At 34.6% G+C, this 14,882-nt stretch overlaps 1 protein-coding gene across 1 annotated transcript in view; it reads right to left on the reverse strand.

Annotated features, from left to right (window-relative positions):
* The window catches only part of LOC128984248 (uncharacterized), a 188,647-nt gene that overhangs the window by 93,456 nt on the left and 80,309 nt on the right, over nt 1–14,882 (reverse strand). The window contains exon 10 of the mRNA XM_054403554.1: nt 4,443–4,603. Within this exon, the coding sequence (XP_054259529.1) occupies nt 4,443–4,603 (161 nt within the window). The remainder of the gene's footprint in view (nt 1–4,442; nt 4,604–14,882) is intronic.

Consider the following 14,882-nt stretch of genomic DNA (forward strand, 5'->3'; position numbering starts at 1 on the left):
TATTTTGTTTTGGTTGGTTTTATGTATTACAAAATAGCGTAGAAATATGTTTTAAAACACTATATTTTCAGATTTTTTCCCGGGGAAGGCCCCGAACCCCTGGAGGTTCGTTAGACCTATATATTGCACCCCCCTGTTCCAAATTCTGCGGACGCCCATGACTGTTATTGTCTTACATTGTAGACTACTTTTATTTTTAACATTTTAAAAATAAAAATTACTTGGCCTACCAGCTATTAGAAACTTAAACACAAATAGGCCTAAACGAAACATTAAACTAAGCACGAAATAAATCAGGTAGTGCCTTTTGTAAAATGGTACCTATACAGTACAAACTGTATAGCCAGTCTTTATGGGGTTTATTCAACAGTGCTGTCCTTTAGACACATTACTTTATTTTCTTATGAAGTTTTAATTTCTTTTATTTTCTCTGGTTTTTTTTTAGCCTCCTTGGTTTTCTTAAACTCTCTTTACATTACTTCTTTTTCTGGTTTCTTGCCCTATAACATCTCTTCTACTGCGTCTTCCTTCTTTCTTTTTGGTAACTTCAGTGAGAGACTTGTTTCCTTCTTCTTCCTCTATGACGTAAAGTACAATACAGTATCTCTTGCCGATGCGGAACTAGGGATTTCAGTGACAAAATGCGTGAATGCTTCTGGGATTACACCCGCTTTAAGTAGGTACATCAAATCCTTTTTCTTGGCGCTGGAAACCGGAATAGGCTCGGTGTATTTTGGACTGAGAAGTTGTTGTTCCCAGACAAATGGCGTCTCGGAATCCATTCGTACATCAAGAGTCAAAAACTTGATTTCCTTGTTAAGTTCGTACTTGTATAGAATTTCAAAGGGGTTTGCTTTTTAAAACCCAAACCACTTTACCTTTAGCCAATTCACGGATTCTTTTTTGGTGTTATGTTCTGTTGTGCACAGATGCTGTATGTCCTAAACCTAACCTAATTGTAAAATAAAATGTGGACATACTATAAGAGTGCACTTGAGATCATCAGATTTTTGGACATACTACAAGATGAAAAACAAATACCAGAGATAGTAGGCCTTGTATTTTCATGCACAATCATTGCAAGTCCAAAGATACTATATCTGTGCTCTAAAGGAGTTTTTCTCTGTTCAGCTGGTACTGCAATCATTGGACATGCTACTAGTGTGCAGGATAAAATTACATCATACCAAAGTGAACACTTTTATTTTGAGAATTTATATTAATTTTTCCTATTGTAATATGGACATACAATATGTGTGATCTGAAAGATGAAGACTACAGCTTTCCAAATATATAAAAATGTCAAAAGTGAAAAAAATTGGACATACAATGTTTGTGCATATAACCATCGATGTAATAGTGTTTACCCAGAAAAATGGAAAGAAGCTCTTGTTCTTCCTCTACCTAAAGTTACTGAGCCAACAGAATGTAAACATTATAGGTCCATAAATATATTGTGTGTCTTAGGGAAAATTCTAGATAAAGTTGTTTTCCAGCAAGTGTGTAGGTATGTAAATGATAACAACATATTGATAAAATATCAGTCAGAATATCGTCCATCTTACAGTACACAAACAGCTTTGGTTAGAGTTACAGATGATGTCAGATTAGCTATAGACAATAAACAAATTACGTTGATGGTATTGTTGGACTTTACACACGCTTTTGACTGTGTGCAACATCAGCTCTTACTATCTATCCTTGAATCATACAATTTTGGTTTGCAATCTGTCAATTGGTTTAGTATTTAGGTATATAACAAAGAATAAAAACTTTTGGGGGTTCTTTTTCAGATTGGGCAGTAAATAAAGTAGGAGTGCCCCAGGGTTCAAATCTTTCTGCATTGTTATTTTCATTGTACATCAATCGGATTAATGAACCTGTACGATTTAGTAATAAAGTAATGTTGTACGCTGACGATATGCAAATGTATATTCATGGTCAATTAAATTAAATCAATAGAATAATGATAAATTGTATGATACTGATTTATCAATACTACATAGGTGGTGTTCAGATCATGGTTTAAACTTCATTATATTTCATTATATTGCTTTTTAATGATATGCAAAATCATTAAAAAAGCAATATGAAACTGGCATCATTTGATATAGTAAACCTATACACAAATGTCCCGATCCAAGAAACAGTAGAAATATTGGAACAGAATTTACATAAACACTCTAAGCTACCCCTTCAAGCAGTAAACGAGCTCATATCACTTATAAGAATAGTGTTGAAACAGAATTATTTTAAATTTGAAAATAGCTTTTAGAACCAGAAAGATGGGCTAGCAATGGGTTCTCCACTATCTAGTATTTTGGCGGAGATATTCCTCAACCACATCGAAAACAAGCATTTGTTTACCTCAGATAATCGTTACAAAGATAAGATAATCTTTTATTACAGATACGTGGACGACACCATAGTTCTGTTTAATGGTAACAACAGACAGCTCTCTTTGCTAAACAATTACTTGTGTAACATGCATAAAAATATTAAATTCACATTAGAAGAGGAGGCCAACAATAGCCTGAATTTTTTGGACTTAACAATAACGAAGAAAAATGATAGTTTCACATTCAAAATATATCGGAAACCAACTAGTACAGATCAGACCATCCACGCAGATTCCCATCATCCATACTCTCAAAAATTAGCAGCTTACAACAGTTTTGTCCACAGACTCCTCTCCGTACCAATGAACGCAATAGATTATACCGAAGAAATCAACACAATCAAACATATAGCTGTTTCCAATGGTTTCCAAAGCAACATGATTGATAAACTAATTTCCAAGCATAAAAATAAAAAAAAAACGAAAATAAAGAAAAGAAAACCTATGTTTCTGCGAAGTATGGTTCGTTCCTCAGCACTAAATTTAAAAATATAATGGACAGAAATAAAATCACAGTGTCGTTCAAAACTGATAATAAACTTGGTTCTTTATTAAAAAATCGTCCCCAGACACCTACTACAACCTTTGAGAAAACAGGAGTTTACCAAATCAATTGTAATGACTGCCCAAAATATTATATAGGCCAAACATCCCGTTCTTTCAACAAAAGGTTTAAAGAACATCTACCGAAAAGAACTACAGCGGCACAGACCTCGACCTTCGCAGAACATTTAGTTTCTCACAACCACAATTACACTAATATTGATAATAACATGAAAATCCTACACCTCTCAAATGACCGATTTAATACAAACACCTTGGAAGAATTCGAAATTTATAAAGCCGTTAAAATTGACAGCCAAAACATCATCAACGACAAGATTTCATTTCAATCGAATTACATTTACGACACTGCAATCAAGATAATAGCACAAGGGACAGTTGTGAATGAAGTTACCAGCTGATCGGGAAATCCAGGCACGACGTCATCACTGACCACGCTGATCATGACCGGCAGTCTAGACATAATCCCCGCCCGATCACGTCGTGTCCCGTTACCGCTATAGTATTATCTTTTGTTTTTAACCTTAAATGTTCGTTTCTATGTTTGTGTACGTGTGTTTGTTAAATGTATTTATTTATCACAAATTGACGACCTTCAAATGAAGCAAGAAGACTTCTGTACTGGCCTGACGATGACTCCTTTGTGAGTCGAAACCGGTTGCATTTTAGCAACACATTGATTACATAGATGCAGGTATTTACACCATTATTTAGCATGGTTTAAATCTTAATATTATAAAATGTAAACCAATAATAATAGGAAATTCTAGATTGATTTCAAACATTTGTTTAGCCAATATACCCAATATACAGACTAATGGTAGAGATTTACAATATGAGCAATGTGTAGTAAACCTAGGGTTAAGGATGAATAACGTGTTATCATGGGATGACCAAGTAAATTACATATGTACTCTTGTTCCAAGTTACTCAATTTCATCTTTAGGTCGGCGACTTGTGATTTCAGATTTACATTTTCTTGTTTGATTTAGCTTATTTCATTGGTAAATTCAGTTACTTGTTTAGCAACTCCATCTAGCTTTTGACTTAACTCTTCTACCCAATCAGAGTGTTTTGCCATATTATCGCACAAGTCTCGATTCGTTTTCGCTACCTCGGCCCTAGATGACCTCATTTCAATGAGAACAGAAGCGATTGTGACATCACCAGGAGGATCAGCCTTATCGTCGTGCGTTATCGTTTGGGTAGCAGAAAGCTTATCTTTTTGGGCCTCTTCAGTATGCTTTTGTTGACACTGGTCAGAATTCTTGAAACAGTCTTTACATTACCAGTCATGACTTTTACCATACTTGAAATTATATGAAATTATATAAAATGGATAGTTTGATCTGTTAAATTTTGAGCGACAGGTATGTAAAAACCCCCTGTTTCATATCTTTTCACTAAATATCATTATGACCAGCTCAGGAGCTAATTACAGATTTGAGTTTTAAATCTTCTACCTATTTGGTTCAATTACCTGTTTTCTATCCAAGCAGTCAGCCCATCTTGGATTGAGTTCAAGAAACGGTAACAATGTAAGTGATACATCATTAGGACTACCAACTGTGGTAACTATATGAACAAGAGCTTGTTCAACTGTTGTTTCTGGCAAGTAACAATCTCCACTGCAAAGGAAACCTGAAACCCGTTACATTGAAAGTTGAAATGGAAACTCAGTAGGAAGTGTTATATTGTTGGAACACCAGAAGGTACTAAGATTATCCATATTCATTTCCCAAAGGTTTGCACCAGTTTACAAAAGAGAATACATTTTATATTCCATCCTAGTTTCAAGAACTTAAATTACATTATAATACAGTATAGTAGACAAGGAAACCCGAGCGGAGCGGGTCAATGAGCCACTTAAGAACAACGTTGAGGAAAACTTTGTGCTAGAATTTAAGTAATTGTAGCAAAATTCTTACAGTTATTTAATACTGATAGAAATGGATTTTTAATATCTTTATAATCCACCTAGGCCTACATTTCTGCTCTCAGTTTTCATTGATTACTTCTATTGAATGCTAAACATTCTCCTTCAATTCCAGTGAACATTGTAGTATATGAAATAATGACTTTATTCCCCAAATATATTCAGGGTTGGTCGCCGTGATCTGCCCTGAACTGAAGGGGTGTACGTCTTGTGAGTTTTAAAAGTATGTTTTAGTGGTAAAATGTTTTTGCGACTACGTAATTTAGTGTTACTATTGATCTTGGACAGTTGGACAATTATTATTTTACTGTGTAACGACATCGTGATTTGTCGTTATTAATATTCAGACAAGTGATAACTCAAGTTTCGTGATTGATAAATTCTTTATTAACTTGTAGTAAGCTGACAAATCTATCAGCTGACAGATGTTTTAAATAGTTTTATTGAATTTTGGTTGCTAAATGAGGTTCTTTTCACTAAAAACTCATCACATCTTATAATGCACAAGGTAAAAAAGATTGGAGTGTCGTCACAATATAAACTAAAACTAAAACCAAACTAAAACTAATAAAGTTGACAGAAGTAAAATTCTCATAAATAACCAGAAAAGACCTTATCATTCAGCGTATGATAAGGGATCAGAAGACAGGTGAACATGTGATTTTGTGCTCCCTTGAATTTTGTATATTTCAGTGGTAAATTCCAGTTTTTAAACCATCATTTTGGTATGTAAATGTAGAGATAAACATTTTCTTGAGTAATCTATAAACACCTTCGGGTGAAGGAGAATATTTTTATCTATAAATTGACATTTTAAGGTTAAAATAATTAGGATTATTATGAAAATTCTTCAACAGTGATAAGGTTGAGAGATAAGGAGGGACCAGGTCTAGGTGAACTGACCTTAGTACTCACCTGTGATAAGCGCATCAGCATTGGAGTGAAGCTCAATGTTTACAAACACCACTATCTAGGAAGCTACCTATTAATATTCCTTCTCTCAAATTTGTATATAATTATATTTAAAAAAATATATATAAACATCGAAATAAATTTTAACAAGTACCTATTTTGTGAACTTTCATAACTCTTGGGACTTAGATGGTAGATATTCTACCTCCAACATCTATTCGAGATCAGTTTGGCTAATATAACATTATATTTTTGTCCAAGAGATTTTAATCAAATATTTAAGTATTTAATGAAATCGGCCAAGAACAATAACCATCTATGTGGTGTTTGTACAAAAGGAAGTTAGAACTTCAGCTATATTATGTAGGTGTAATTGTGACCTATGATATCATCAAAAATGTACTACCCTTATTAAAATGGAGTTCAAACATATTTATGATAGCAAAATAGTTGACTGGAAATGCCAAACCTGCACAGTATTTCTAATGATAATGTATTGAATATTTAATTTGTAAAATAACAAATTGCAAATTTGAGTATACAAGAGGGGGACCTTGAAAAATCACTAACCATTGCAGCTGAAGCTGGAAACTTTCTTTTGGAGGAAAATTAAAAACTCAAACAAAATATACATGTTTTTAAAATGTCAAAAGTAAAGAGCAGATAGAATTAGAATATAAAATCAAAGATCTTGAGGAAAAAATCAACAACCTAACCGAAGAGTTTGTTTTTAAGGAGAAAGCTGTATTACATCAACTAGAAACTGTAACTACAAAAATGAAATACCCCCGCCGCAGCAAACCTGCAGACTTAGCGAATTTCCATCTGCCTGATTGGATTTAAACTAAAATGTCTCCTTAAAAATATCACATTTATGCCCTATTTAAACAGAATTAGTTTAATGAGTACTTAGGTTTGCTGCAACAGGGAGGGTAAACAAGTTTTTTTTTTTCAATGTAAAATATTAAAAGGTACTGTGGTTTAGTAAGAAATTAATGTATTTTCCAAATTTGATCAAAATATGTTCATAAACAAGCAAACTACAACAGTTGACTTATTCTCCATAAGAATAACATGGGAATTTTAAAATTACAATTTTTTGGAATTTTCTCTGTAACAATTAGGCGCATAATAATGCTTCAATATACTAAATTATTTGTTTTTTTAAGCTCTACAAAATGGTTTAAAAATAAATTGTGAAATTTTGTGTTTATAGGGTCAAAAATGGGAAAAACCTTTTTTTACCCCATAAAACCCCCCATAAACCCCTGTTCCCATAGTCCGATCATGCTGGTTCGCGAACTCATTCAAGTTTATCCCTCCTTACACCTTCAAACCAAATTTGATCAAAATCGGACAAAAATTACTCAAGTTATCGTGCGGATGGACACACACACACACACACATATATATATATATATATATATATATATATATAGATAATTGGAAACATTATAACAACATTAAGTACCCTTTTAAATTCATTTAAAAAATGAATTTAAAAGGGTACTTAATGTTGTTATAATGTTTCCAATTATTAATATAGTAGCCCTAATCACAACCATACTTATTATATATATAGATATATAAAAATTTGAACGAATGGTGTTTTTGGCCTCTGGGGACATCAAAATGAAAAAGTAAATCGGTCCCGGGCTTAGATCTTACCATGGGAGACCTACGGTAATAGTTACTTCCCTATAGGGAAATTCGCTAACAAGAAAGGCAAACTTATGAAGAGTTTATTTTACAACTGGAAAAAGAAAGGAGTGAGATAGTATCTGAAAAAGAAGAACTACGGTAATAAAAGGCTTTTTAATAACCTACCCACAACTCTAAAAACATACTGGTATTAATTAATTAAGTAAAATTATCAATTATTAAGTGATTATTAAGCCGAGGGTTAAAAAGAGTTAGGCTAACTTAGATTAATATAATGGCAACCGGTCGTAAAAAAGGGCAAACCATTCATAGTGAAGCGAGGGAAATTATAATACGTGTAATTCAAAAGTGTGACGAAGAATCCAACTCTAGAACCCTCCAGTATACCCTGAAACAAGGTAATCAGCGGGTTGCTAACTATACGGGGATTTCTGTTTGTAGTGTTACGTCAATTAGGAAAGAAGGGGTTGAGGCCGGAGGATCTACCCTAGAAACACCAGGTAAAAAGGACCCTAATGAGAGGAGAAGAAATTCCACATCGATGAATTTGATAAAAGAGTGTTAAGAGACACTATTCATGATTTTTATACGATACAAAAAAAAGTGCCGACATCACCAAAACTGTTATATGCAATTAAAGAAAAAATTAATTTTCCTTAGGGAGTTTCCACTTTAGAAAAACTCCTAAAAGACATGGGGTTTAAATGGAAAAGGTGTGGGAAAATTAGAAAAGTGTTGATAGAACGGTCGGATATTAGCCCAGTCAACGAAGCTCAAAATATGTCCCTCAGCGGGAAAAAATGGTGTAGTCCCGGATTTTTGCACAGTTGTAGGGGATACCCTTCTGAACAACATACTAAAAGTCCTGACTGATGGGGTGTGAGCTATGGGGGGGAGGGGGGTGTAAATGCACAATTTTTCGGTTTTCTGTAAATATCTCGAAAACAGTGCCCTCTAGCGGTAAAATGTACTATACAAAAATGAAGAGCATTAAATTTCCAACAATAATGCTCATTACATCGTGTTCCTAAAATCAACACTTAACGAGATACATGAGTCATAAGGAAAAAAAACATTCAGAGCAACTAGTATTATTGTGGTAAAGTGATTGTTTTATACTACATCAAGTTATATAAACTGATAAAAATGTGCTAAATACTCGTCTATGCAGTACAGCTGTAGAAAAAATTGAGGGGAGAGGAAGTCGGGCCGGACTGGAAACCGAGAGACCAAACAGTGGTAACCATAATAACATACTGTAATATTAAAACTAAATTAAACTTGCAGAAAATGTTATTACACTTGTCTTTTAACCCAGTAACCTAACACATTTTACCTTGCATGAAATGGGGTAGTAGGTTTCTTACGTTGTTTGTAATAGTACCGAGATGCTAAATCCAAATTTTCGACCTCGGCAACCTCCCGGATCACCTCCAAAAACCTTAAAAATCGGCGGAATTTTGCACTATTTTTACGTTTGTCCGATTTTGACCCTGAAGCATCACTTTTTCATAGAAAACTACCATAATCATTTTTAAAGTACATTAGATTACCTATCATTTAAGACCAAAATGGTTAATACAGGCCTAATAGTTTTCAAGATATGGCACAGCAAATAATAAATAAAATTGCCAAATTATGAACCTTTTTAAAGTTTGGCTAACGTTAACCCTTAAGCATAACTTTCTCATTATTTTTTATTAAAACAACCATAATTACTTTAAAACTACATTAAATTGCCCACAATTTAAGACCAGAATGGTGATTATAGGCCTCACACATTGAGAATATCCTCAATCACGGTTCATAAAATCTTCTATAAATGCTTGTATTTCAAGTTTCAAGCTATTCAATTTGGTCAAATTTTATAAAAGAACCATAATAAGAATATAAACAAATTTATTTAATTTCAACAACAGATTGTAAGTTTTATTTAAAAATATTTCTTATGGAAGAAATCTGTCGTTATTAAAATGTTCATACTATCAAGAGGAATTGATAGAAAGAATGAAGAGGCAACAATGAAAACAAGTTTTAACTTTGCTGTCGTTCTGCCATGCTACATATTACTTCTTTTATGCCTTTTGCGCGCGGAACAGAGTACAGACACAAGTGACGGAAGGTCAACAGCCTATCCGCCCCTCCCCCTTCCGCCACCACTTCACCTTTTACACCTAACTGAAATAAATCGTTTTAACGTGAGCAATAAAATAGTTAATCAAATGTCATGCCTATTGTACTAAGCTTGTTTTTTTGTACGTATACTTTCAATATCGATGAATAAATGGAAACAGATAAACTACATTCCGGTAGCCGGTGGGGTGGGATATTTGCGCGCCAAACAGAGGTGAGTCACCGGACGTTCCGCGTTCAACCGCCCATCGACACCCTCCTCCTCTACCTCAACCCCGTCACCCACACTACGCTTGATCTGTCGTCTGGTGTTAATTATTGTGCCAGTGTGTTTTTATGATTTTCGTATTCCGTGGTGTCTCATGAGTGTTATGAATGTCTGTGAAGTAAACTGATCGGGGTTTTCGCCCCGAGAAGAACAATTTGATGGCGTTAGCTGGTGTGGCAATGGAACAACGAAGTTAAGTGATTTTATTACTCGCCTTTGAAATAATTTTTTTTTAAATAGGCCAAGTCACGTTATTGTATATTACGTTACTAGCCCTGAAAATAAGTGTTTACCGGACGAGTGTGGTCGTTCCCGTGCGAGACGAGGTCGAGTACGGGATTACCATATGAGTCCGGTACACACATTTTGGACGAGTTACGTTACGTACAATAGTTTACGCCATACTACTAAATCTTTATATATGACCACCAACTAAAGGACTAAAAATCACTAGCCGTAATCTCTAAGAGAGGTTATGTTTTTGTTTATAAACACTCATTGCCACGCAAATACAGTGTATAATCAGCTGATTGGTGACCGGGTAAAACTCATTACAGTTCAGTAGTACGCAACGAAACCCCATTTGATTAAGCTGGCGGCAAACAGCTGTTTTCTGGACTAAATCCTTGCGTGGGAAGTTCATCAAAATAGTGTTGTGTGGCGTAAACATGTTAATCAAAATATTCAGTGTCAGAGGTGCCCATCCCCCCCCCCCAAACCCAGAGGCGCAATCCCCCCCCCCAAGCCAAAGGAGTAGTCCCCCCCAATTTATGCTGCCGTCTATTTAAACCTACCCTCCCCTCACCAATCTATCTGACAATTTTCCCTTTACCTCATAAAACAAGCATTTAAAGTATTCAGTAAACTTGAGGTACGAAAAACAAACTTGCTGATAATCAAAATTAAATGTTTAATATGAAACGTCATTTAACAATACATCAATATAAATCTAACTAATGGACGAATTAGAGGTTTTTCAATTTACAATTCAGAATCTGTATTGTCAGCCAATATGTGTGCTCAGTATTGCAATTGCAATAGACAACGTCTTCAAAACGTACAACAATATAGGCCTACTCGGTGAATTACTCTACTCCAACACAGTACTGTAACTGTACAATATATTAGTTGGCGTTAATTTTTACAGGGCTTTAGAATTCAAACAGCTTTAAGTGCATTAATAATACTTTGGCAAAAAGTATATTGTTTCAAAATTATAGGCAGAGTCACGAAATAAGACAGACTTGTTGCTCGCCACTCCCAGGCTGCCTTCTACAAAAATCGCCGGGCAAAATACCCACAGTATCTCTTAATAATTGCCACCAGTACAAAAGGTTTTAGTGACAAAGTAATCTTATAATTCATTTTGATAGCCCCAGGATTGCCTTTTATGACTAACAATGGTAGAAACGCATCTTTTCAGACAATCCGTTTGTACACAAAAAAAGAAACGATAACAGGTAGGCCTATCAATTCACGCGTGTATATATTGCCGCGGGCAGGACTGTAAGTAAACTGAATCACGTAATGACGGAAAGACGTGGTCTCTGGATTGGTGTTTGTGTTATCAAAAGCTGAAATTGGACTAATTCTAGTGACGGAGGAGAGTGTTGAAAATATAATGGGATTCTTAATTGATTTTTCCATTCAAAATTATTGACAATAATAACCAATTTATATGCTGGATGGTCTCGACATTCTACATTACTGCAGAAAAGGAAATTTATTAAATACTTTGAGGAGTTTGAAATATACATAAAACTATTGACAGCACATTATAATTATGAATCCCATTATATTTTCAACTAGTTGTTTGCCCGTTCTACGTATGGGAATATTGTAGTAAGTTAAAACTTTATATTCAGAACAGGATTTGGTTTGCATATTTAGTGTGAATTTTTCCAGATATGCTGGCAAAACTATTACTGTATAGGAAATACATACATATAAACCTTCGCAAATCTGACAGTTTCAAAGCCAAAACGAATGCTTCGCAATTAAATGTCACCCGATCGTGTTAGTCCATATTTTATATCTAATGATAAAAGGAATTGCTTTATAAATCTATGAGGCATAACCCTAAGGTAGGCCTGTAATTAAATGTTACTTTTCACACTGGTTAATAGTAGTTAAAATACTACCTCAACCTCACTAATGCACACTTTATTCGGGTTGAAATTTTCGTAAACAAAGGTGCTCTTGTCTTTTCCAAGAAACACTGAGAAATATGGACATTAATGCGCTACCAACAGACATACACACACAAATACAGAATTGAATTAGGGGATATGCTACGCTTTAACCAAAGCAAATTACAAACAAAATAATTATTTGAAAGTTTCGATAGTGTCATCAAATGTTATGATAATCGTTTTTAGGCCTAATCAAACTGTAAAATTTGTGTATATCCGTTGGCAAATATACTGTATAAATAAACACACAGTCCCCAAACATTTATACGTTAACAACGCTAAGCTTAACAAATTCATGATGGTTTGCTAAATAATCTTTCAATAATGTTTTATCATTTCATATCATAAACTAACATTTTTGAGTCCAAACAGAAAACGCAAAAAGTATACAGTAAGACATCAATTAAATTTAATAAGGAATAAGCAATATGAAATACGAAATGCAGCACTAACGATAACCGTAGTTGTAAATAGTGATGTGTTTTTACGTAAAAATGATTCTTACTGCTACCACCGGTTCTAAGGAAAAGTAGTACTGTAGTACCATAAACCAACGTTACATTTAAGAAAAGAACTATAGTACTTACGACCAATTCAAACTGTCATTCTAATCAAACTGTTTTATAGGTGTTAATCCGTTGGCAAATAAATAAATACACAGGCCACAAAACATGTAACATGTAACGTTAACAACGTAAAGCTTTAAAACTCACTATGGTATGCTAAAAAAAAACTTTCACTTGATGTGGTGCAGTACCGAAGTTATTAATCTCCCTTGGTTTTAAACGTCTTTTCCCTAAGTTTTCGAAAATCAAGGTTATTTACCATTAATAGCATTATTTGTAAGCAACTTTTAATGTCAACATATTAATGACAGTTTGAAGAAACCACGTTTATCCAAACAAAGGTTTTTTATGTAAAAGATTACGTAATCTCTAAACGATAATTGGTACATCTAGCAAACATTCGGAGGAAATGTGACAAAAAACGCACAAATCTGGGGTTTTGGACGTTTGTAGTTTTACTTCCTAAGTAGGAAAAGTACCGATATCGTTGTCGAAATGTAAGTAAGTAGAAACCAAAAGTGACACATTGGAAAAGCAAGTTTAGCTACATCTGTAAGTTAAACCTCTGTTATGATCACAGCAAAATCAGAAAGATCTTCCAAGATCGCAGCAACATCCACGATCACCCAGTCACCCACTGTAGTTATGATTTTTTACTTTGCACTTTACACAACCGTCCTTGAAGCGCCGTCAATGAGTGGAAACCTTTTTTGTAAGCTACTTGCGATTAATTAAACCGGTTAAGTAAGGCACAACGTTTTTAATTTCACTTGGTTTGGATGTGCTAACAAAACTTGATCGGAAATGTTTGCGGTATTTGTAAACAACTTTTACTGTAAACATATCAGTGACAGCTAGAAGTGAGAACTAATCCAAACAGCTGATCGTTATTTCATCAAATGTAAACAATAAGTAAACATTAAACATCAAACATCAAATAGTAAACATTAAGAGAAAATTTTAAAAAAATCGAACAAAATTGGGTTTTTGATGGTTTGTTATTTTGTTTTCAAAGAAGCGAGGCCATGTTTTTATAGCCAAAGACACTCTCACCAATCCAGTAAATACAGACAAATGATTAGAACCTTGATCGGTATTCTAGTTTTCTAGGAGTAGGCCGCGTAAAATGACATTTTGGCGTTACAGACGCGACCACAGAATGGACAAACAGACAGACATACAGACAGAAATTGAGATAAGACTCGTTTCGGCTTTCTTAGGCTATGAAACGTAAAAATAACCAAAAACTGCATGATTCTAAGCAATGTACAGACAAAACTGTAATTTTATTTATATAGATACTCTTCTCAGTCACTACAATAGTCCAATATCAGCTGTTGAAAACGCAGACGACAATCCAGAGACCACGTCGGTCCGTCATAACCTGAACCTGATTCAGTTTACTTTACTTACTTCCAGTCCTGCCGACGGCAATGTACGAATTGACAGGCCTATCTGTAATCGTTTCGTGTTTTGTATTAAATGTTTGTCGTATTCTGACGACACCTCCAGAAGTGGATTTTTTTTATTAAATCCTGACGATGGTGGAGTTAAAGAACCACCAAAACATATGTAGCAAGTAACATTCGACACTGGTATATTAAGGATTGTCTGGCAAGGTCCGTTTTTACCATTCTTAGAAGCTATCTTAATTACGAACGGCAAAATGTTGTTGGTGGTGATAGTGAGCTACTTAGAAACACTTTTTCGGGCTGCTTATACAAAATTATACATTCATTATGACAGCTAGCAAAAAAATATCCCCCCCCAAAAATCTCAAAAAAATCCCCCCCCCAAAAATTCCTGTGGCGCAAACGCGCCACAGTACCCCCCCTCTGGGCACCCCTGTTCAGTGTTAAAGGATAGAGAAACATAACGTTAAATGTTATCATATAACGAAAAGCCTAGCCTAAGTACTTTAAAAATAAATGTAATAAAAAAACTAGTCCATCTGCAATTAAAGCAAAAAGTTGCAACAAAATAGCATAAAATGTATTAAGTATTAACACCAGATTTCACTTCCTAAACGCTTAAAAATAGTGTTTAGGGAAGTTATTTTTCTCAAATTTTCCGACTGAAGGACCCCCGGACCCCCCTTGCTTGCTGGGGGGTATTCCATACCCCCCAGACCCCCCAGTATCCCCCCCCATGACAAGAGTCTATCTACGCCACTGCATCTTTTGGTTATGTATTAACCCAATTAGAGAGACTCATAAACAAGTTTGATAAAAATTACCGAATAGGCGGAACT

This window comes from Macrosteles quadrilineatus, unplaced genomic scaffold (assembly GCF_028750875.1).
Source record: "Macrosteles quadrilineatus isolate MER2022 unplaced genomic scaffold, UCM_ALF_1.0 Scaffold_1__1_contigs__length_201487025, whole genome shotgun sequence".
Lineage (NCBI taxonomy): Eukaryota > Metazoa > Arthropoda > Insecta > Hemiptera > Cicadellidae > Macrosteles > Macrosteles quadrilineatus.